The sequence below is a fragment of the Budorcas taxicolor genome, chromosome 14 (genome assembly GCF_023091745.1).
Source record: "Budorcas taxicolor isolate Tak-1 chromosome 14, Takin1.1, whole genome shotgun sequence".
Classification (NCBI taxonomy): domain Eukaryota; kingdom Metazoa; phylum Chordata; class Mammalia; order Artiodactyla; family Bovidae; genus Budorcas; species Budorcas taxicolor.
In genome coordinates, this window is record NC_068923.1 from 60,905,366 (window position 1) to 60,931,075 (window position 25,710).

Here is a 25,710-nt window from a genome sequence, read left to right on the forward strand (position 1 = left end):
CATTTTATACGAATGACGCGCTACATAAATGCTAGCTATAAAGCAATTATGATTCACTACCTAATGCATATCGATTAAACACTAAGGGAAAAACACTTTCAAAAATTCCTTTTTGCCTTTCTTAAAGCTTTCTATAGGAAAGAAGCCCCGCAAGGCACAATGCACATGCGCAAGGCGTTTCAATGCAGAAGAAAGGCTGGAAAAGAGAAGGGAGGCGGGGCCTCCCCCGCCGGCCTTTCCTAACAGCTCCGCCCCTCGAACGCCAGACTGCGCCTGACGTCAAGTGAAACTTTACTTCCGCTTCCGGCAACTCACGTTTCTCTTTCCCTGTCCGGCTGGAAAGATGGCGTCCCGCAAGGAAGGCACCGGCTCCTCCGCCACCTCTTCCAGCTCTACCACCGGCGCTGCAGGCAAAGGCAAAGGCAAAGGAGGATCCGGAGATTCAGCCGTGAAGCAAGTGCAGATAGATGGCTTGGTGAGTGGGGTTCCTTTTCTCCCAGCCCACGTGGGGAGCTCAGTTTCCAGCCCGGTCTTGCCAGGCGTGCTTTCCGGCAGTCTCCCCTCTGGGCTTGCTGAAGCTGGGCCAAGGTTTTCCCGTAAAACCTTCTTTCTTTATCTTCATTTTATGTTCGGAAGACGCGGCTACCTTCTCTGCCGTGTCATCAGGGAATTGAGGACTCAGAAAGTGGACCTGGGCTCGGCTGTGTGTGTGTGACAGATTCTTGGGGGCTTGTTTTGAGATGCTTGGGACAGGGTTTTTGGAGAATGACTATTGCGGGAGGCAAGTATGTGACGGAGGTGTCGAGAAGGATATAGGGATTTTGGAAGGGGAGAGTAAACTTTGTTTCCCTGTTGGGATCTGACATCTGTAACTTTCCAAGTGGAGATTAGTTTGTAGCCACTTTTGAGCCTGTGGTTCAGCGGTTACGTGAAACCGCGTTATTGGAATAAATACCTTATGTTGACTTCTTTCCCTCTCTGTGAATATTGGAGTGCCTTGGGATTTGGGTTTAGGCGTCCTTCCACCTGGTCTCTGCTTGACAAAGCAGATGAAAGCGCAACTCTGCTGTCAGACGGCTTGGCTTGAAAGCCAGCGCTAAAATGAGCTGAATGACGTCGGGCATATTGTTAATCTCTTTGTGCTTGGTATGTTAAATGGTAAGAGGTGTTAACATGTACTTTTAGCTGCTGTTGTTACATTTGCAAAAGTTATAGTAGTAGACTTTCTTTAAGGCCGTCTTTTCAAGACTTTAAATATTATTTGTATTCTGATAACTCGTAGGTTTATGTTTCTTGTCAAACGTCGTTCTTGAATGCCACTCTTATGCATCTTGCTTGTCACTGTTAGGATATCTCATAGGAACTTCAAACTTAATGTGTCCAAAATAAAATTTTTGACCCTTGCCCTGCTTCTCTCCCATGCATCGATCTTACCTCACTCTTTCCTATCTTAGTAAATAGAACTGCTATCTACCTGTTTGAAAAGTCAAAACCTGAGCATTAATGTATGCTTGTTCTTATTTTACCCTTGGCGTCCAGTCTCTGAGCAAATTCTGTTGGTTCTACGTCCAAAATACATCAGATTTCCTTTGCTTTTCTTCTAGATTCCACCGACCACATTCACTTAAAATAAAATGTAGAATTCTTACTCAGTCTTCAAGGCCCTGCTACTATTGTCTCTTTCTTCAGACTCACCTCATACTTTCTTCTAGGCCTCAGTCACAGCTTTCAGTGTTTTATTTTCTCAGCCTGAAATACTGTCTTAAATATATCTCCCTACTCCGTGGCTTTTTTTGAGCCTTTAAGGTATTGGCTTAAGTGTCAGCATCTCAAGAGAGGCCTTGCCTAACTGCCGTGTAAAACATAGCTTCATTCCGGTTACTCTCCCTTACATCACCGTTATTTCCTTCATAGCATTTTCCACTACTTGCACTTGTCTGGTTTGTTTTCTTGTTTTTCTCTCCCAGTAGAATGCAAGCTACTGAGGGCAGACAGGTATTATGACTTTTCATCTGTTACGTTCCAAAACTGAATCAGTTAATTGAGATAGGATAAATTGATGAATGAAGTATTTTAGTTTCTTTTTGTAGTACTTCCGTTTCACGTTCTGATACCTTTTTCTGTAGATTATTTTCATAGCATCTTGAATTGTTCTCTTAGCCTGCTTCAGTCCATCCTTCATACTTTTGTTAAAACATGCACTTTAATGTGAAAGTTCAGACATGGTTAACTTCCCTCTTGAAATGTTTTTAGTGCCTTTGCAATGAATTCAAGGCTGACCAAGATGTCCTTGGCATTTGTATTCAGGTTAACTTGCCACTGTTTCCATGCTTTGTAGGAATGGCTCATTCCAGCCACACAGAACTAATTTGCTTAGTCTGATGTTTAATCACATTTGTTTCTGGCACCTTGGTGATAGCCAGGGCCAGATTTCCTTTTCTTCTTGAGCCTTTCTTTTCGAACCTTTAGTTTTGTTTCACCAATCTTTAATTTTACCTTTCTCTTAACACATGGTGATTGTCAGACTTTTCCATATTAAAATGTCCAACCCTGTCTCTTTTTACTTAGCACTTGGTGTTCATTCTTGGGCTTCCCTGATAGGTCAGTTGATAAAGAATCCACCTGCAATTCAGGAGACCCTGGTTCAATTCCTGGGTTGAGAAGATCTGCTGGAGAACAGATAGGCTACCCACTCCAGTATTTTTGGGCTTCCGTTGTGGCTTAGCGGGTAAAGAATCTTCCTGCAATGTAGAAGACCTGGGTTCGATCCCTGGGTTGGGGAGATTGCCTGGAGAAGGGAAAGTATGCCCACTCCAGTATTCTGGCTTGGAGAATTCCATAGTCCATCAGTTTGCAAAGAGTTGGACACGACTGAACGACTTTCATTTGTGTTTGTTCTTAGTCCCCACTTCTTTCCTTTGATGTCAGTGGTTAAACAAGTCATCTGTATTTGTGGTCTTCCATTCTTTCTTCAACTCAGTGCTACTAGAATCTGCCATCACCAGTTTCTTGATTTAGTTTTTTAAAAGATGATTGATAACATTAGCAAAGAACTGTAAAACAACAGGATATACTTGTAAAATAATGTCTTTAATACATAATTTAAGTAATCACAGAATCAGTATCCATTTACCTGCCTTTTAACTTGAGAAATAGAATTTTTAGTCTCTTTGAAGTCCTTTCCATTTCATCCTTTTCTCCCATCCCTTTTTTGTACCTGTAATCACTCTTGTGAGCTTTGTTTAAGTAATTTCTTGGTTTTCTTTATAGCTGTACCACACAGAGTATTCCCAAACGATTTGTTTACTTTGGCGTGTTTATTTTAATAAAAAGTATGAAGTGTTAAATCATAGTGCATGTTCACCTGTGTCTTGAATCATATATATATGTATCTCACACCATGATCTTGAGATTATTCTGTTCTAGAGTGAGGAGCTCTAATTCATTCATTATCATTACTACTTAGCATTTCATTGCATGAGTAGAACATAATTTTCCTCTTCTACATGTTAATGGACAGTGAGACGACTTGCTTTCCTTGTGTGAAATGGTATCTCTCAGTAATGTTAACTGTCCATTCCAGTAGACTTGACAGCCAGTTTTTTATTGTATGTTCTGCAGTCGGTACTTAGTATATCCTTATAGAATGGATGTGTGAATTGTCATTGTAGTCAGGTGATCTCCTAATTCCTAGGTAAGATCAAGCTAATTCTTCCTATTGGACTTTTCACGTAAAAACCCTCTTTGATCCCCCTAAACCAGTCTGACTCTTAACTTTTCTTATGTATATTATACTTTTTATGCTCCAGGTCTGGTCCAAGGACCAGCAAGACAAGCAGAGTTGGCCTTGCCTGGTAGCTTGTTAGAAAGACAGAAACACAGTATCTCAGAATTTCTCTTGATCTGTTGTTTCAGGTGATTTATAACATTTTAATGTTTGAGCAGTGCTGCTCTGGGCCACATCAATCTCTTCTTTTCTCTGAACTTTTTATTTTTATGGTGACAGCTTGTGTTACTCATCTTGGCATGTGATCATATGCTGTTAATGAATGGTCTACGTATATTAAGGAGAGTCAGGAAGAGTACTAGTTCAGATTAGTCGTGTCCGACTCTTTGCGACCCCATGGACTACATGGAGCACGTCAGGATTCCCTGTCCATCACCAACTCCCAGAGTCCACCCAAATCCATGTCCATTGAGTTGGTGATGCCATCCAACCATCTTAACCTCTGTTGTCCCCTTCTCCTCCTGCCTTCAGTCTTTCCCACCATCAGGGTCTTTTCCTGTGAGTCAGTTCTTCACATCAGGTGGCCAAAGTATTGGAGTTTCAGCTTCAGCATCAGTCCTTGTAATGAATATTCAGAACTGATTTCCTTTATGTACTGGTTGGATCTCCTTGTAGTCAAAGGGACTCTCAAGAGTCTTCTCCAACACTATTGTTCAAAAGCATCAATTCTTGAGCGCTCAGCTTTCTTTATAATTCAGTGCTTGCATCCATACATGACTACTGGAAAAACCATAGCTTTTTACTAGACTAACCTTTGTTGGCAAAGTAACGTCTCTGCTTGTTAATATGCTGTCTAGGTTGGTCATAGCTTTTCTTCCAAGCGTCTTTTAATTTCATGGCTGCAGTCACCATTTTGGAGGCCCCCCCCCCCCAAAATAAAGTCTGTCATTGTTTCCACTTTCCCCATCTATTTGCCATGAAGTGATTGGACCAGATGCCAAGATTTTAGTTTTCTGAATGTTGAATTTTAAGCCAACTTTTTCACTCTCCTCTTTCACGTTCATCAAGAGGCACTTTAGTTCGTCTTCACTTTCTTTCTTTCTTGTTTTTTTTAATTGACATGAATCTGCCACGGGTGTACATGAGTTCCCAATCCTGAACCCCCCTCCCACCACCCTCCCCATATCATCTCTCTGGGTCATCCCAGTGCACTAGCCCCAGGCATCCTGTATCCTGTATTGAACCTAGACTGGCAATTCGTTTCTTACATGATAGTATACATGTTTCAATGCCATTCTCCCAAATCATCCCACCCTCTCCCTCTCCCACAGAATCCAAAAGTCTGTTCTATACATTTGTATCTCTCCATATGGGTGGTGTCATCTGCATACTGAGGTTATTGATATTTCTCCTGGCAGTCCTGATTCCAGCTTGTACTTCATCCCGCCCAGCATTTTGTGTGATGTACTCTGCATCTGAGTTAGATAAGCAGGGTACCAATATGCAGCCTTGACGTACTCCTTTCCCAATTTGGAACCAGTCTGTTCTTCCATGTTGTTCCATGTTGCTTCTTAACCTGCATACAGATTTCTCAAGAGGCAGGTTAGGTGGTCTGGTATTCCCATCTCTTTAAGAATTTCTCACAGTTTGTTGTGATCCACACAGTCAAAGGCTTTGGCATAGTCAATAAAGCAGAAATAAATGTTTTTCTGGAACTCTCTTGCTTTTTCGATGATCCAGTGGATGTTGGCAATTACATCTCTGGTTCCTCTGCCTTTTGTAAATCCAGCTTGAACATCTGAAAGTTCTTGGTTCCTGTACTGTTGAAGCTTGGCTTGGAGAATTTTGAGCATTACTTTGCTTGTGTATGAGATGAGTACAGTTGTATGGTTGTTTGAACTTTCTTTGGTATTGCTTTTCTTTGGGATTGGAATGAAAACTGACCTTTTCCAGTCCTGTGGCTACTGCTGAGTTTTCCACATTTGCTGGCATATTGAGTGCAGCACTTTCACAGCATCATCTTTTACGATTTGAAATAGCTCAACTGGAATTCCATCACCTCCACTAGCTTTGTTCATAGTGATGCTTCCTAAGGCCCACTTGGCTTCGCATTCCAGGATGTCTGGCTCTAGGTGAGTGATCACACCATCGTGTTTACCTGGGTTGTGAAGATCTTTTTTGTACAGTTCTTCTGTGTATTCTTGCCTCTTCCTCTTAATATCTTCTGCTTCTGTTAGGTCCATACCATTTCTGTCCTTTATTGTTCTCATCTTTGCATGAAATGTTCCCTTGGTATCTCTAATTTTCTTGAAGAGATCTCTAGTTTTTCGCATTCTATTGTTTTCCTCTGTTTCTTTTCACTGACCACTGAGGAAGGCTTTCTTACCTCTCTTTGCTATTCTTTGGAACTCTGCATTCAAATGGGTATGTCTTTCCTTTGCCTTTAGCTTCTCTTTTCTCAGCTATTTGTAAGGCCTCATGAGACAACCATTTTGCCTTTTTGCATTCCTTTTCCATGGGGGTGGTCTTGATCCCTGCCTCCTGTACAGTGTTATGAACCTCCATCCATAGTTCTTCATGCACTCTATCAGATTTAATCCCTTGAAGCTATTTGTCATTCCCACTGTATAATGGTAAGGGATTTTATGTAGGTCCTATCTGAATGGTCTAGCGGTTTTCCCTACTTTCTTCAATTTCAGTCTGAATTTGGCAATAAGGAGTTCATGATCTGAGCCATAGTCAGCTCCTGGTCTTGTTTTTGCTGACTGTATAGAGCTTCTCCCTCTGGCTGCAAAGAATATAATCAATCTTGTTTTTGGTATCTACCATCTGGTGATGTCCATGTGTAGAGTCTTCTCTTGTGTTGTTGGAAGAGAGTGTTTGCTATGACCAGTGCATTCTCTTTGCAAAACTCAGTTAACCTTTGCCCTGCTTCATTCTGTACTCCAAGGCCAAATTTGCCCATTACTCCAGGTGTTTCTTGACTTCCTACTTTTGCATTCCAGTCCCCTATAATGAAAAGGACATCTTTTTTGGGTGTTAGTTCTAAAAGGTCTTGTAGGTCTTCATAGAACCGTTCAACTTCAGCTTCTTCAGTATTACTGGTCAGGGCATAGACTTGGATCACTGTGATATTGAATGGTTTGCCTTGGAAATGAACAGAGAGCATTCTGTTATTTTTGAGGTTGCATCCAAGTACTGCATTTTGGACTCTTCTTTTGACTGTGATGGCTACTCCATTTCTTCTAAGGGATTCTTGCCCACAGTAGTAGATATAATGGTCATCTGAGTTAAATTCACCCATTCCAGTCCATTTTAGTTCACTGATTCCTAAAATGTCAACATTCACTCTTGTCATCTCCTGTTTGACCGCTTCCAATTTGCCTTGATTCATGGACCTAACATTCCAGGTTCCTGTGCAATATTGCTCTTTACAGCATCGGAGCTTGCTTCTATCACCAGTCACATCCACAACTGGGTGTTGATTTTGCTTTGGCTCCATCTCTTGTCTCTTTCTGGAGTTATTTCTCCACTGATCTCCAGCAACATATTGGGCACCTACCGTCTTGGGGAGTTCCTCTTTCAGTACTAGCAGGTATCCTAAGTGAAGTTACCTGCCTCATGTAGGCAAACCTAAGTCCATCTGACTTTTTCATGTCAGGTTGCCTTTTAAGACTTGGATGACCTGCAGACATCCTGGCTGTAGTTTCTTGCCCTTGAGGTCAGAGAGCTTGTGAAATCCATTGCCTTTTTAAAAGGTTGCTTCTCTGTCTTGGCTGTTGTCAGCAGTGCTGCAGTGGATTTTTTTTTTTTTTTTTTTGGAGTATAGTTGCTTTACACCACTGTGTCAGTTTCTCCTGTATTGCATAGAATCAGCCATATGTATACATACACGTGTCCCCTCTTTTTTAGATTTCTTTTCCATTTAGGTCATCATGGAGCCCTAGTAGAGTTCCCTGTGCTATACAATGGATTCTCATTGGCTGTCTCTTTTATATATTCTAGTGTATATATGGGCTTCTCAGGTGGTGCTAGTGGTTAAGAATCCCACCTCGATCTCTGGGTTGGGAAGATCCCCTGGAATAGGAAATGGCATGCCACTCCAGTATTCTTGGCTGGAAAACTCCTTGGTGCAGAGCGGCCTGGTGGGCTGTAGCCCATGGGATTGTAAAGAGTTGGACATAACTGAGGAACTAAACACAAAGCACAAGTGTATATACGTCAGTCCTGATCTCCCAATTCATCCCACCCCCTCTTCTCGTTTGTTATTAATAAGTTTTTTCTCTACATCTGTATGTCTGTGTCTGCTTTGCAACTAAGATCATCTATACTACTTTTCTAGGTCCCAGATATATGTGTTAATATACAATATTTGTTTTTTTCTCTCCGACTCTGCTCGTATGACAGTCTCTAGGTTCATCTGCTTCTTGGCAAGTGATCCAGTTTCGTTTCTTTTTGTCACTGAGCGACATTCCACTGCATTTGTGTGCCGCATCTTCTTTATCCGTTCCTCTGTTGATGGATGTTTAGGTTGCTTCTGTGTCCTGACTGTTGTACATAGTGCTGCAATAGACAGTGGGGTGCTTGTATTTTTTTTTCAAATAATTTTTTAAAAATTAGTTTTAATTGTAGGTTAATTGCTTTAAGTGTTGTATTGGTTTTTGCCATACAACACTGTGAATCAGCCAGAAGTATACATATGTCTTCTCCCTCTTGAACCTCTCTCCCAGCACCTACGAGCCCCCAGCCATCTGACCCCCTAGGTTGTCACAGAGCATCAGGTTGAACTTCCTGTGTTACACAGCAATTTTTTCCAATAGCTATTTGTTTTACATATTGTAATATGAAGCATTCTGTATAACAGACTTTAGGTTCATCCACCTCAGTTCAGCTGAGTCACATCCATTCCTTTTTATGGCTGAGTAATATTTCATTGTATATATCTACCATAGCATCTTTATCCATCCGTCAGTGGACAGCTATGTTGCATCTGTCCTGGTTGTTGGAAATAGTGCTGCAGTGAACATCGGGGTTTATGTGTCTTCTTCTTAAATGTCTGTTTTAAATTATGGTTTTCTCTGGGTATAATATGCCTAGTAGTGGGATTGCTGGGTTATGTGATAGTTCTGTTTTTAGTTCTCCATAGTGGCTGTATCAGTTTACATTGCCACCAACAGTGTAAGAAGGTTCATTTTTCTCCACACCCTTGATGGCATTTATTGTTCATAGAGTTTTTGATTGTGGCCATTCTGATTGGAGTGAGGTGATACCTCATTATACTTTTGATTTGCATTTCACCAGTGATTAGTGATATTGAACACCTTTTCATGAGTTTGTTGCCATCTGTGTGTCTTTGGTGAAATCTCTGTTCAGATCTTCTAAACATTTGATTGGGTTATTTGTTTTCTTTTGTATTGAGCTGCATGAGCTGTTTGTGTATTTTGGAGATTAATCCTTTGTTTGCAATGTTTTTTTCCCATTTTGAGGGGTTTCTTTTTGTCTTGTTTATGGTTTCCTTTGCCTTTTTTTTTTCCTCTGTGCAGTTCCTTTGCTTTTAAGTGCAAAAACTTTTAAGTTTAATTAGGTCCCATTTGTGTGTTTTTTTTTTTTTATTTTCATAACTAGGAGGTGGGTCAAAAAAAGGTCTTAACTGTGATTTATGTCAAACAGTGTTCTGCCTATTTTATCCTTAAAGAATTTTATAGTGTCTGGCTTTACATTTAGATCTTTAATCTATTATAAGTTTATTTTTGTGTATGGTGTTCGGAGTGTTCTAATTTCATTCTTTTACATGTAGCTGTCCAGTTTTCCAACCACCACTTGTTGAGATTGTCTTTTCTTCATTCTTCTATTCTTACCTCCTTTGTTATAGATTAAGTGACCATAGGTGTGTGGGTTTATGGCTGAGCTTTCTAGCCTGCTCCACTGATCTTTCTCTTTTTTGTGTGCCAGTACCACGCTGTCATGATGACTGTAGCTTTGTAGTATAGAGAGCCTGATCCCTCCAGCTCCATTTCTTTCTCAGGATGATTTTGCTGTTTGGAGTCTTTTGTGTTTCCATAAAAATTGTAAACTTTTTTGTTCCAGTTCTGTGGAAAATACCATTGGTGGTTTGATAGGGATTGAATTGAATCTGTAGATTGCTTTGGGTAGTGTAATCATTTTCAGAATATGGGTTCTTCCAGTCCAAGAAGATGGTATATCTTTGTCTGTGTCATCTTTGATTTCTTTCATAAGTATCTTAATAGTTTTCTGCATAGAGATCTTTTGACTCTTTAAATAGGTTTTTCCTAGGTATTTTGTTCTTTTTGTTGCAATGATAAATGGAATTGTTTACTTAATTTCTGTTTCCAATCTTTTATTGTTAGTATAGGAGTGCAGGAGATTTCTGCTTATTAATTTTGTATCCTGCAACTTTACTGAATTCTTTCATTAGCTACAGTAGTTTTGTGGTAGCATTTTAGAATTTTCCGTGTATACTATCATGTCATCTACAAACAGTGACAGTTTTACTTCTTTTCCAGTTTGGATTCCTTTGATTTCCCTTTCTTCTTCGATTGCTGTGGTTAAGATTTCCAAAACTATGTTGAATAGTAGTGAATGTGGCCCCCTTGTCTTGTTCCTGATCTTAGAGGAATGCTTTGTTTTTCACCATTGAGGATGATGTTTGCTCTGGGTTTGTAATATAATATATAGCCTTTATTTACGTTGAGGTAGGTTCTCTCTATGCCTATCTTGTGGAGAGTTTTTTATTGTCATTAAATGGGTGTTGAATTTTGTTGAAAGCTTTTTATGGATCAGCTGAAATGAACATATGGTTTTTGTTCTTCAGTTTGTTAATATGGTGAATCACATTGATTGATTTGTATATATTGAAGAATCCTCACATCCCTGGGATAAATTCCACTTGATTATGGTATATGATCCTTTTAATGTGTTGTTGGATTCTGTTTTCTAGTGTTTTGTTGAGAATTTTCGTATCTATGTTTATCAGTAATATTTGGCCTGTAATTTTCTTTTTTTATGATATCTTTGTCTGGTTTTGGTATCAAGGTGATGGTGGCCTCCTAGAATGAGCTTGGGAATGTTCCTCCCCTCTGCAGTTTTTTGGAAGAGTTTGAGAAGGATGGGTGTTAGCTCTTCTTCAAATATCAAATATTTGATAGACTTTGCCTGTGAAGTCTTCTGGTCCTGGATATTTGTATGTTGGAAGATTTTAATCACAGTTTTAGTTTTATTACTTGTGATTGATCTGCTCATATTTTATATTTTTTCTTGGTTCGGTCTTGGAAGGTTGTACCTTTCTAAGAATTTGTCCATATTTTCCAGGTTGTTCACATGTATTAGTCTCTTATGATCCTTTGTATTTCAGCCGTAACTTTTTCCTTTTCACTTCTAATTTTATTGATTTGAGTCCTCTCCCTTTTTTTCTTGATGAGTCTGACTAAAGGTTTATTAATTTTGGTCCTCTTCTCAGAGAACCAGCTTTTAGTTTCATTGATCTTTGCTGTTGTCTTCTTTGTTTCTATTTCATCTATTTCTGCTCTGATCTTTATGGTTTCTCTCATTCTCCTAACTTTAAGTTTTATTTGTTCTTTCTCTAGTTGCTTTAGGTGTCAGGTTAGATTGTTTATTTGAGACTTTTCTTGTTTCTTGAGGTAGAATTGTATTGCTATTATATAAACTTTCCTTTTGGAACTGCTTTAGCTGCATCCCATAGGTTTTGGTTCGTTGTGTTTTTTTGGTCATTTGTTTCTAGGCTTTTTCACATTTCCTATTTGATTTCTTCAGTGATCTCTGGGTGTGTGTGTGTGTGTGTGTGTGTGTGTGTCGCTTAGTTGCATCTGACTCTTTGCGACCCCATGGACTATAGCTGGCCAGGCTCTTTTGTCCATGGGATTCTCCAGACAAGAATACTGGAGATCCACTGGAGTGGATTTAGTAGCATATTGTTTAACCTCCATGTGTTTGTGTTTTTTATGGTCTTTTTTCCCCTGTAATTGGTTTCTAATCTCATAGCAGGGTGGTCAGAAAGGATGCCTGATATGATTTCAGTTTTCTTAAATTTAGTGAGGCTTGATTTGTGACCCAAGATGGGATCTGTCCTGGAGAATGTTCCATGTGCCCTTGACAAGAAAGTGTGTTTTGCTGCTTTCAGATGGAATGTCCTCTAAACATCAATTAAGGGTATCTGGCCTAATGTGTCTCTCAAAGCTTGTGTTTCCTTATTATTTCTTCCTGAATAATCTGAATATCAGTTCAGTCACTCAGTCGTGTCCAACTCTTTGTGACCCCATGGACTGCAGCATGCCTGGCTTCCCGGTCCATCATTAACTCCGGGAGCTTACTCAAACTCATGTCCATTGAGTCGATGATGCCATCCAACCATCTCATCCTCTGTCATCCCCTTCTCCCGCCTTCAGTCTTTCCCAGCATCAGGGTCTTTTCTAGTGAGTCAGTTCTTCTCATCAGATGGCCAGACTGTTGAAGTTTCAGCTTCAGCATCAGTCCTTCCAATGAATATTCAGGACTGACCTTTAGGATTGACTGGTTGGATCTCCTTGCAGTCCAAGGGACTCTGAAGAGTCTTCTCCAACACCACAGTTCAAAAACATCAATTCTTCGGCGCTCAGCTTTCTTTACTGTCCAAACCCTCACATCCATACATGACTACTGGAAAAACCACATAGCTTTGACTAGACAGACCTTTGTTGGCAAAGTAATGTCTCTGCTTTTTAATATGCTGTCTAGGTTGGTCATAGCTTTTCTTCCAAGGAGCAAGCATCTTTTAATTTCATGGCTGCAGTCACCATCTGCAGTGATTTTGGAGCCCTAAAAAATAAAGTCTGTCACTGTTTTCACTGTCTCCCCATCTATTTGCCATGAAGTGATGGGACCGGATGCCATGATCTTCGTTTTCTGAATGTTGAGCTTTAAGCCAACTTTTTCACTCTCCTCTTTCACTTTCATCAAGAGGCTCTTTAGTTCTTTACTTTCTGCCATAAGGGTGGTGTCATCTGCATACTGAGGTTATTGATATTTCTCCCAGCAGTCTTGATTCCAGCTTGTGCTTCATCCAGCCCAGTGCTTCTCATGATGTACTCTGCATATAAGCTAAATAAGCAGGGTGACCATATACAGCCTTGATGTACTTCTTTCCCAATTTGAAACCAGTCTGTTGTTCTATGTCCAGTTCTAACTGTTGCTTTTTTACTTGCATACAGATTTCTCAGGGGACAGGTCAGGTGATCTGGTATTCCCATCTCTTTAAGAATTTCCCCCAGTTTGTTGTGATCCACATAGTTAAAGGCTTTGGCGTAGTCTGTAAAGCAGAAGTAGGTGTTTTTCTGGGACTCTTGCTTTTTAGAAGGTCCAGCAGATGTTGGCAATTTGATCTCTGGTTCCTCTGCCTTTTCTAAATCTAGCTTGAATATCTGAAAGTTCACAGTTCATGTACTGTTGAAGCCTGGCTTGGAGGATTTTGAGCATTACTTTGCTAGTGTGTGAGATGAGTGCAGTTGTATCCTTTGGTATAAGTGGAGTGTTAGAATCTCCCAGGGTTACCGTGTTACTGTTGATTTCCCCTTTTATGGCTCTTACTAGCATTTGTCTTTTGTATTGAGGTGCTCCTGTGTTGGGTGCATCAATATTTATAGTTGTTTTATCTTTTCGGATTGATCTTTTGATCATCATATAGCGTCTTTCCTTGTCTCTTGTAATAGTCTTTGTTTTAAAGTCTGTTTTGTCTGACATGAGTGTTGTTATTCCAGCGTTCTTTTGATTTACATTTGCATGAATTATCTTTTTCCATCCCCCTACTTCCAGTCTGTATGTGTCTCTAGGCCTGAAGTGGGTCTCTTGTAGACAGCGTGTATATGAGTCTTGTTTTTGTATCCATTCATCCAGTCTGTGCCTTTTGGTTGGAACATTTAACCCATTTACACTTAAGGTAGTTATCATTATGTATATTCCTGTTATTGGAGAAGGAAATGGCAACCCACTCCAGTTCTGTTCCCTGGAGAATTCCAGGAGCCTGGTGGACAGAGGAGCCTGGTGGGCTGCTGTCCATAGGGTCACACAGAGTTGGACATGACTGAAGCGACTTGACATGCAGGCATGCATTGGAGAAGGAAATGGTAACCCACTCCAGTATTCTTGCCTGGAGAATCCCAGGGACAGAGGAGCCTGGTGGGCTGCCATCTGTGGGGTCACACATAGTTGGACACGACTGAAGTGACTTAGCAGCAGCAGCATATTCCTATTATGATTTTATTAATTGTTTTGGGCTTGTTTTTGTAGGTCTTTTTTTTTTTTCCCTAGTGTTTCCCACCTAAAGAAGTTCCTTTAGCATTTGTTGTAGACTACTGATTTCTTATCTTTTGCTCTCTTGTCACCTTTGGCTTCAACCAACTCTGTTATGATTAGAAGTTCTGATCTTAATGTACAGGATTTCACAAGTTTATCCAGCTATTTTCAGCCTTGGCAACCCTTTTCTGGGCCTTTAGCCCCAGTGTTGGGAAGAAAAGCCTCTATAAAGCATTAAGCTTTGAAGACGGTGTTTGTCAGTTCTTATTTTTTGTGGTCAGATTCTCTTACCTTACCAAGCTGACTTTAGATAGTCTTTAAGATAAAACTTTCTGATTTTGGCACTTACATGAAAACTTGGTTGCATTTGCTTTTTTCTGGGTAATTAGTTCATAATTTTGTTGTAAAATATCATATTGGAGATGGTAAAAGCATCTGCTTGCAATGCGGGAGACCCAGGTTCTATCCCTGGATTGGGAAGATCCCCTGGAGAAGGAAATGGCAACCCACTCCAGTACTCTTGCTTGGAAAATTCCATGGATGGAGGAACCTCGTAGGCTACAATCCACGGGGTCGCAAAGACTCAGACACGACTGAGCGACTTCACTTTCACTTATCATGTATACCTGTTGATGGCCGATTCATGTTGATGGATGACAAAATCCATCACAATATTTTAAAGTAATGATACTCCAATTAAAATCAATGAATTAAACTGTGTAAAGTGAAAATAAAAGAGAAAAAAATAAATTGTGGTACTTGAATATTATTTCATTTGGCTCGACATGGGAAAATAGAGAATAGCTTTATTTTTTCTCTGCAAACTACTGTTTGTACAAGATCATTCTATAAAATGATTATCTCCTGTAAAGATTAGACTTGATAGCAAAGTACAGTATAATTTACAAAGCCATCTATTTGATGAAAACTACTTGTTTCATCAAAACTGAAAGGGCTAAAGTGGTACTGGTATATACAAGCATCATATTCTGGAGTTTATTGATTTTGGTACCAAGCCCAAGCATACAAGAAAAAAAAAATGAATTCAGTGAAATAGTGGTAGCTGAGTATTAACTTAATAAAAGTATAAAGCTTTTTCACTCTTTGAGTCTGAATATTAACTGTAGTTTGACATAAAATTTTAAGGATTTATTTTTCTCTCAAGTACCTGAATGCTGTAGGTATTCATTGTATCCTGATGATTAATATGAAACTTTTTTTTCTCAATACCGTTACCTTCTATCCTTGTCTCCAACTAGTTTTCATTTCATATAAGTAGCAGATGTTTGTTGTATATATGGGATAGCAATAATTACTAACATTAGATGTTTTAGAAAACAAAAACATACATTCATAAAAATCTGGAGAAATATAAAAAACACAAAGGTAGTCAGTTTATAAGCTCATGACTTGAGGGTTATTACAACATTAAGAGTTTGTAATTTAATATTTCTCTGTTTTTCCAATGCTGTAATAAATTGGATAAAATAAAATACCTGTAAAATAAATAGATATTTAATAAATACCTATCATTGAAGTTAATGAGTTAAAGAAGGTTGTGCATGTTTTTAAGCATATTAAGCATGTTGCCAAACTGCTCTCTAAAATACTTGTGTAGTTCAGTGTGCTTTCCCACTTACACAGTATCAAGTGCTGTTGCTTGGCACCACTGCCAACTGAAAGTTATGGTTTCTTAATCTTTCTTTTTAAAATTAAATATGCCTGTTAGTATGCTTGTTACAGTGTGATTCAGCAGTTTGGTAAATATTTCCTGTCTGATAATGATAACACTCACATGTATCCCCAGATTACCCAGTCTTCTGGTGTTATCTTTGTCCCTTTGAGTTTCCCTTGAATTCTGTTAAGATCACTTACTTAGTAGCAAAAGCCCTTTGGAAAAAAGTGATTACACAAAATAAAATCAAAACTTTACAGCTTGACTTTGAAGATACTCTTTATCTTCTGTTCACAGCCTTCAAACAAGGACTTGTAGGTATACTGCTTTCAAGTTTGGTTTAAGAGTAACCGTGCAGAGGTTAAAAGCGTCTACCTGCAATGTGGGAGGCCTGAGTTCGATCCCTCGGTCGGGAAGATCCCCTGGAGAAGGAAATGGCAACCCACTCCAGTATTCTTGCCTGGAGAATCCCATGGATGGAGGAGCTTGGTGGGCTATAGTCCACGGGTCGCCAAGAGTTGGACACGACTGAGCGACTTTCACTTTAAAACAAGACCAGCATCTTTTCCTTTGGGATAGAAGAAAACCTCTTTTACATTTTGTACAGAAATGCATCATCTTCAGTTTTGTTCTGAAGGACCTCTTGAGGATAAAAAGCATGAATAACCACCTCCTCCTGGGGTTATTGTGGTATACTTTTTATGCTGGAAAATTGAAGTGTTTTTAATATATTAAACCTATTTCATTAAACAGCCATTTTGCTGGGTATGCATGGTTCACAAATCAAAAGGCAAAAAAGAATAGGTAGTGACAAAGAAATTGTCACTTTCAGTTCTATTTTCAACCACCCTCTTCCTAAGGGAAATCCTATTTACTCTTTTTTAATGTTTCTTTCTGGACCTATTTTAGCAAATATCGCATCCTGTTAAGGAAGCAGAAATAAACTGTAATAGAAGCACCTAAAAATCACCTTAAGGCTTGCTGATTAAGCAGTCGTTCATGCTTCTGAATATAATAAAATTAAACTGTATTAGGAAGCAGACAGCTTATGAGAACTTTGAAATTTTTTTTGTTTTGTATGAGAGAAAATTTTGTTCCATCTAAGCCTTTTACCTTAGGAACATTATCTGTTAGCTATATGTGGGGAAATTGGCTGATTAGTTATATATATTGAGTTGGTAAAGTAAAAACTTAATGTTATAAGTTAAACATCCTTATCAGTTAACATTTAACTGAAATTATACATTTGTATGTTCAGTTGTATCATTGTACTTTCTCATGACTCGTTTTTATGATGAGAGCAGAGCTGTTCTGTTGACTTTCTTGAGGTTGCATTGTCCTTCTTCCCCTTTGCCCAATAGTTATTAGTTGATTTAACTTTAAAACTGTGGGCCATCAATGAACATTGGTACAGGAGAATAATTACAAAATGTTTTTTCAACTCTAGTATTATGGAAATGATATTGATTAAGTGTATTGTAACGAATCCCATATGTGTCAGGAGCAAAATATCTTTTTTTTCCCTTACTGAAGTTACTTGAATTTCTTTCACATCAAAACTTAACAGCAGTGATTTAAATCCTATTTATTATTTGACTCAGCCCTTTATGAAATAAAACCCCATCCCATTTGAGCCATAAAATGTGTTAAATTTAAGACTAATGCTGCTTTCTGCTTTTTGAATTTACATTTTGGCAGTAACTACCTTCTTTGTTCAGTGCTAGAAAAAAATGATCCAGGCTTAACCAAATAAGAAATCTGCCAAGTTCACAGATCAGTCAGTGAGAGAAGCCAGAATTAAATGAAAGTCTAGATATTGACTTTACCAAATATGCTAAGGGGAGATTCTGTGGCATTACAATTTCTCTGAGACTTAAATTCTTTTACTGTAATAGTTGTTCTTTGACGGTGATTGATGTGAGAAATTCAGGCTGTGGACCTTACCTCCCAGAATCTATACAACTGGAATAAAGCCAGCTAAGAATCATGCATCCTGTCTGACCTCTTCTGTCTGGCCAGCAACTGGAACAGTTTGGACTTTGCCTTTTTGTTTCAAACTTTTAAGAAACTCTAGTAGTGGATCTAGTATATGTTTTTAGTGGGGATAATAATGTTTTTAAAGAAACTTAACATCTGTTCATACACATACGTGCAATATTTTGAATAAATCAGTTTAATCAGACCATTGACTTTTTAATGCAGATTTAAAAAAAATCTTGTCCTGAAACCCTGTGGTATTGATTATTATAAGAGATGGTTCCAGGTACCATTGGACAGAGGAGCTTTTCAGTCGACAGTCCTTGGGATCACAAAAGAGTTGGATATGACTAAATAACAACAAAAAATAAAGCTCTAGGTACAAGTGCGTTATAAGTCTTAACAGAAAAAGGAAGTTTGGTGTCGGGTGGCTGACTTTTAATAAGTCATATTTGTTTCTTATAAGGCTGAAAAAGATCTCTAAGGAATAGACCAAACATTCTGAGGAGACAAGTGTAAGCACCATGGGGATATTTGTCATATTGGAAAATCCCATGGACGGAGGAGGAACCTGGTGGGCTGCAGTCCATGGGGTCGCTGAGTCAGACATGACTGAGTGGCTTCACTTTCACTTTTCACTTTCATGCATTGGAGAAGGAAATGGCAATCCATTCCAGTGTTCTTGCCTGGAGAATCCCAGGGACGGGGAAGCCTGGTGGGCTGCCATCCATGGGGTCCCACAGAGTCCGACACGAATGAAGTGACTTAGCAGCAGCAGCAACAGTCACTCACTAAATATTTGTGGGATAGATGAATGGATGAATGAATGAGATTGGTTGAAATATTTATTGTAATAATAGTAGTTGTAATAGTAGCTAGCATTTATTGAGCTTTAGTAGGCACAGTGCAACCCAGTCCAGTACTCTTGCCTGGCAAATCCCATGGACGGAGGAGCCTGGAAGGCTGCAGTTCATGGAGTCGCTAGGAGTCGGACACGACTGAGCGACTTCACTTTCATTTTTCACTTTCATGCACTGGAGAAGGAAATGGCAACCCACTCCAGTATTCTTGCCTGGAGAATCCCGGGGACGGCGGAGCCTGGTGGGCTGCCGTCTCTGGGGTCGCCCAGAGTCAGACACGACTGAAGCTACTTAGCAGCAGCAGGCACAGTGTTGGAGAAGGCAGTGGCAACCTACTCCAGGACTCTTGCCTGGAGAATCCCATGGACGGAGGAGCCTGGTAGGCTGCAGTCCGTGGGGTCGCTAGGAGTTGGACGCGACTGAGCGACTTTACTTTCACTTTTCACTTTCATGCATTGGAGAAGGGAATGGCAACCCACTCCAGTGTTCTTGCCTGGAGAATCCCAGGGTTGGGGGAGCCTGGTGGGCTGCCGTCTATGGGGTCGCACAGAGTTGGACACGACCGAAGCGACTTAGCAGCAGCAGCAGCAGGCACAGTGTGCTAGGTATTTTGGCTGAATGATTTTTTGGTCCTCATAAAGATACAGGAAGATCAAACCAGTCAATCCTAAAGGAAATCAACCCTGAATATTAACTGGAAGGACTAATGCTGGAGCTGCAGCTCCAGTACTTTGGTCACCTGATGGGAAGAGCCGACTCATTGGAAAAGACCCTGATGCTGGGAAAGATTTGAGTGTGGGAGGAGAAGGGGGCAACAGAGGATGAAATAATTGGATAGCATCACCAACTTAATGGACATGAGTTTGAACGAACTCCGGGAGATAGTGAAGGACAGGGAAGCCTGGCTGGCTGCAGTTCATGGGGTCTCAGAATCAGACACAACTTAGCAGCGGAACAAAGGATGCTCTGAGATAGGTACTAAATGACTCATTTATCTTCACAGGAGAGGTGATAAATGAAAGTGAAAGTCGCTCAGTTGTATCCGACTTTTTGTGACCCCATACCATGTGATTCTTTAGGCCAGAATACTGGAGTGGGTAGCCTTTCCTTTCTCCAGGGGATCTTCCCAACCCAGGAATCAACCAAGGTCTCCTGCATTGCAGGCAGATTCTTTACCATCTGAGCTATCAGGGAAGCCCAGGTAATAAGATAAGTGATATGATAACCTGCCTACGGCCCCAGACCTGGCACTCAAACTTAATTTTGAATTCTAGTGCTCAGGCTTAACTATGCTGTATGATTTTCCAGTTTGTACAGACCAGAAACTCACATTTGTGTGTACTTACAAGAATTAAGTTTTAAGCTTTTACTAAAGTTTTCTCTCTCACTTGAGCATTATTTTTTTCCTGACAAAAATAAAGATTAGTTCTTGAGTTATTGTGTACTAGACAATAAGTGGAAGACAGCAGATCAAGGTTTCCACTTTGGGGCTTCAGCTGGGCTTACTCAGTAATAATTCACTGTCTCAACTCTATCTTACAGAGTATGTGATTCAAAGTCGGCTTCTGCTGTTGAAATGAGTTTTTTTGTTTTTTACCTTTCTTAAAAAATACAATGTTCGGAATAGAATCAAAACTAATAGTAGTGGTCAGAACCCCAGCGGGAGCCTGTCTGCTTCGGTAGCAACCAAGGGTTGGGGAAAGCTATGGATTTGATAGCTACATAGTTTAGAGCTCACATCTGTTGAGGTGCTGTTATATTTTGAGAGACTTCATTATCAGTGGCATAAATTAGGAAGTGTTTGGTTAGAAACCCTGAATGCTCCACTCCTGATGTTGGGAGAGAACTGTACCTGCCTAATGTTACAGGGTCTGTAAACCAGTGCTGTTGGAAGGTGTGAGGTGTGGTCCCTGACCTGTCTGTCTGGTCTGCCTGAGATAAGCGTGGGATTGAGACTCGGTCTTTAGAAGCTTTGACAGCAGTTTAATATTGCTATGTAGCCAGGCTTGTGATCCCTGGGCTTGTATTCTCTTATGTCTGTTAAATTTTTTTTCACTTTCTAGTAAGTAATTTTTATTCTTTGACTGAAATTTTGGTCTGTGGTGGACTGGAGGAAAATGAATTCTTCACCACTTGTAGTTTGAGAAGCACGGTTATAAATTAGCGACTTTTATACCTATTTTGTATAATAGCATCTTCCTATAACCAGCATCTCAATAATATTGTAATCGCTAAATACCACTAGATTTACTTTTTATGATTAGATTTCATGGCAAACCATTTTAATGTCAGCATTTCTTGGTCTGTGAACTCTTTTATCAAGCTGAACAAGTGGATTCACTGTTTAGGTACACAACACAGGTTGCAACCTCTGAGCATTCTTTATGAGCTCAGCTTTGTAAGGAAGGTTAAAAATGATCAATGGTGTAGTTCTAACAATTTGAAACTAGTTTGGTCCCAAATCATTTAAACTGGGCTTTCAACAGAACCTTTTTATGTGTATTACAAAGACAGTGGGAAACCTGCTGCTTTTTCTAGGGAAGATTTATGACGATAAGTTTGTGCAAAGTTTGAATTGATATTTTGCTGATTTATAATTGGCTTAGGTTAGACTTCTCTTAAACAGATCTCTCTGCTTGTTGAAAACTGGTCTATATATCTAGAAGTTACCTCTTTTGCCTTGATAGTATGTACATATGGGTATTTTCTGGTAATTTGTATATGTGTGTGCAGCAACATCTGTGAATTGAGTTGAAGAGTAACTGTATCAGCAAGAGATTAGAATTTAAAGTCAGCAGGTGCTCAGGCTTATAGTGTGTGGATTTTTTCTTTTTCTCCCTTTTTCAAAGCCACTTAACCATGCTTCATTCAGTTCATATATTTTTTTAATATACCCTAAAGAACATACTAAAATCAAGACATACCTTATGTCCATAGCATTCCATCAACTCAGTAGCACTGTCAAAAAAGGAAATTAAATTAGTTTGTTCTTTGTGCAACTCCATGCAGTAAATTGCAATGATTTCTATAGATTAAAATCTTTTCCCTTAATTTTTTTCTTTATTCAGTGTTTTCTGAATTAAAAACAAATACATGCTTAGTACTAGGTAAGTAATTAGAACTAAATAAATAATACCAAGGTTAATAAAAGGTATGTCCTTCCACACCGTTCTTGTTCATATAAACATAAATGCATATATATAATACATTTTTAGTACTATGTAATTTTAAAAACTCTTTCTAACTTTTTGTGTGTCTTGGGCCTCGGAATCTAGCAAATGCCATGGGTCTTTTTTCCAAGAACGTGCCCTTAAGTGCATACACACAAAATATTGTGTAAGATTTTAAGAACTTCTTAGATCTCTCTCAGTTATTTGCAACCTTCAGGTTTGAGTGTTTGCTTTTAGGGTTTATGCACTTGGAGAAGTACACTTGTTAATGTAGAATTTTGGATAGTGTGGATTTTAGACGTCTTTTTTTTTTTTTGATGGGGCGTGTATGCATGTTTGTAAACATTTAAACATCCAATTTGTGGTGAATTAGTTTTTCCTAAACAGATATTTTTGGGTAACTGAAATTATGTATTAGTTACCTAATTAATCTTATTAAATTCTAAAATACTTCAAAGGAAAATGTCTAAATATTATACTTGGCTTCTAAAATAATACAGATTTATTTTGATTATTTAGACTTATTATAAACTTGAGCTTATATTTTATATGTGTATATAGGTCAGAATGTAGCAGTGGTTCTCAATCTAATTTCTTGGACCTTCCTTAGGATCTTTGAACTCTGAAATTAAGAATAAAATTTGGAGTGGATACATACGAATTGTTTCTTCATCAAATAGACTTTGTAAAAGTATGTCCAGTTTTTTAAAGTTAAGGTTTATTTATATATGATAAAATTCACTCATTTTAAATTAGTTATGTATGTATTTACTTATGGCTTTGCTGGGTCTTTGATGCTGTGTGCAGGCTTTCTCTGGTTGTGGTGAACAGGGGCTGCTCTTGTTTGTAGTGTGCGGGCTTCTCACTGTGGTGGCTTCTCTTGTTGTGGAGCACGGGCTCTAGGTGAGCAGGCTTCACTGGTTGTGGCGCGTGGGCTCATTAGTTGTGGTACATGGCCTTAGTTGCTCCCTGGCATGTGAAATCCTCCTGGACCAGGGATTGAACCCATGTCCCCTGCATTGGCAGTCAGATTCCTGTTCACTGTGTCACCAGGGAAGTCCATACCCACTTATTTTAAATGTAAAGTTTGATGAACTTTACTATTATTAGTTGTAAATGGATTGTATTATGGGCACCACAGTTATGCACTCATTAGTGCCCCTTTGCTCTCAGTATCTTCCCACTCACCTTGGCCCCAAGGCAACCACTTGTCAGCTGCGGTTTTACCTTTTCTAGAGTTCCATATATGGAGAAGGCAGTGGCACCCCACTCCAGTACTCTTGCCTGGAAAATCCCCTGGACAGAGGAGCCTGGTAGGCTGCACTCCGTGAGGCCACTAAGAGTCAGACACGACTGAGCAACTTCACTTTCACTTTTCACTTTCACACATTGGAGAAGGAAATGGCAACCCACTCCGGTGTTCTTGCCTGGAGAAGCCCAGGGATGGGGGAGCCTGGTGGGCTGCCGTCTCTGGGGTCGCACAGAGTCAGACACGAGTGAAGCAACTTAGCAGCAGCAGAGTTCCACATAAAGGAAGTCATATAGTATTGGGTTGGCCAAAAATTCCCTTGAGTTTTTCTGTAAGATGTTAATGAACTTTTTGGCCAACCCAGTAGTAATGTTTTGTTGACTTCTTAACACTCATACAATGTTTTTTGAGATCACCTGTTGTTGTATTGATCCTTTGTTCCTTTTTTATTGCTGAGTAGTATTCCACAGAATGGATATGCTACTGTAGTTGTTTATCCATCTATGTTTGGTGGACCTTTGGTTTGCCTCCAGGCTTTGGCTATTACAAATAGTGCTGCTGTGAACATTTGTGATCATATCTTTATGTGAATATTTTTTATTCTTCTTGGGTAAATTCTGAGGAGTCAGAATTTGGGTCATGTAGTAAATTTATATTTTATGTTAAGATACCTCAATTACTGTTTTCTGTCTCTCCACCAGCAATTTTCAGGGAGCTCTCAGTTCAGTTCAGTTCAGTCACTCAGTCGTGTCCGACTCTTTGCAACCCTATGAATCGCAGCACGCCAGGCCTCCCTGTCCATCACCAACTCCCGGAGTTCACCCAGACTCACGTCTATGGAATCAGTGATGCCATCCAGCCATCTCATCCTCTGTTGTCCCCTTCTCCTCCTGCCCCCAATCCCTCCCAGCATCAGAGTCTTTTCCAATGAGTCAACTCTTTGCATGAGGTGGCCAAAGTACTGGAGCTTCAGCTTTAGCATCATTCCTTCCAAAGAAATCCCAGGACTGATGTCCTTCAGAATGGACTGGTTGGATCTGCTTGCAGTCCAAGGGACTCTCAAGAGTCTTCTCCAACACCACAGTTCAAAAGCATCAATTCTTTGGCGCTCAGCCTTCTTCACAGTCCAACTCTCACATCCACACATGACCACAGGAAAAACCATAGCCTTGACTAGATGGACCTTAGTCGGCAAAGTAATGTCTCTACTTTTGAATATACTGTCTAGGTTGGTCATAACTTTTCTTCCAAGGAATAAGCGTCTTTTAATTTCATGGCTGCAGTCACCATCTGCAGTGATTTTAGAGCCCCCCAAAATAAAGTCTGACACTGCTTCCACTGTTTCCCCATCTATTTCCCATGAAGTGATGGGACCGGATGCCATGATCTTCGTTTTCTGAATGTTGAGCTTTAAGCCAACTTTTTTACTCTCCTCTTTCACTTTCATCAAGAGGCTTTTTAGTTCCTCTTCACTTTCTGCCATAAGGGTGGTGTCATCTGCATGTCTGAGGTTCTTGATATTTCTCCCAGCAATCTTGATTCCAGCTTGTGTTTCTTCCAGTCCAGCGTTTCTCATGATGTACTCTGCATATAAGTTAAATAAGCAGGGTGACAATATACAGCCTTGACGTACTCCTTTTCCTATTTGGAACCAATCTGTTGTTCCATGTCCAGTTCTAACTGTTGCTTCCTGACCTTTATACAGATTTCTCAAGAGGCAGGTCAGGTGGTCTGCTATTCCCATCTCTTTCAGAATTTTCCACAGCTTATTGTGATCCACACAGTCAAAGGCGTTTGCATAGTCAATAAAGCAGAAATAGATGTTTTCTGGAACTCTCTTGCTTCTTCCATGATCCAGCGGATGTTGGCAATTTGATCTCTGGTTCCTCTGCCTTTTTTGAAACCAGCTTGAACATCAGAAAGTTCACGGTTCACATATTGCAGAAGCCTGGCTTGGAGAATTTTGAGCATTACTTTACTAGCATGTGAGATGAGTGCAATTGTGCGGTAGTTTGAGCATTCTTTGGCATTGCCTTTCTTTGGAATTGGAATGAAAACTGACGTTTTCCAGTCCTGTGGCCACTGCTGAGTTTTCCAAATTTGCTGGCATATTGAGTGCAGCACTTTCACAGCATCATCTTTCAGGATTTGAAACTGCTCAACTGGAATTCCATCACCTCCACTAGCTTTGTTTGTAATGATGCTTTCTAAGGCCCACTTGACTTGACATTCCAGGATGCCTGGCTCTAGATGAGTGATCACACCATCATGATTATCTGGGTCGTGAAGATCTTTTTTGTACAGTTCTGTGTATTCTTGCCACCTCTTCTTAATATCTTCTGCTTCTGTTAGGTCCATACCATTTCTGTCCTTTATTGAGCCCATCTTTGCATGAAATGTTCTCTTGGTATCTCTAATTTTCTTGAAGAGATCTCTAGTCTTTCCCATTCTGTTCTTTTCCTCTATTTCTTTGCACTGATTGCTGAAGAAGGCTTTCTTATCTCTTCTTGCTATTCTCTGGAACTCTGCATTCAGATGCTTATATCTTTCATTTTCTCCTTGGCTTTTCGCTTCTCTTCACAGCTATTTGTAAGGCCTCCCCAGACAGCCATTTTGCTTTTTTGCATTTCTTTTCCATGGGGATGGTCTTGATCCCTGTCTCCTGTACAGTGTCAGGAACCTCATTCCATAGTTCATCAGGCACTCTGTCTATCAGATCTAGGCCCTTAAATCTATTTCTCACTTCC

The 25,710-nt window shown here is 39.7% G+C and overlaps 1 protein-coding gene across 2 annotated transcripts in view; it reads left to right on the top strand.

Annotated features, from left to right (window-relative positions):
• The first annotated feature begins 311 nt into the window (after positions 1-311).
• EIF3H (eukaryotic translation initiation factor 3 subunit H) overlaps positions 312-25,710 on the top strand; it is a 99,472-nt gene continuing 74,073 nt past the window's right edge. For both annotated transcript variants that reach the window (XM_052651709.1, XM_052651710.1), the window contains exon 1: positions 312-475. In XM_052651709.1, the coding sequence (XP_052507669.1) occupies positions 344-475 (132 nt within the window). In that variant the 5' untranslated portion in view covers positions 312-343. The remainder of the gene's footprint in view (positions 476-25,710) is intronic.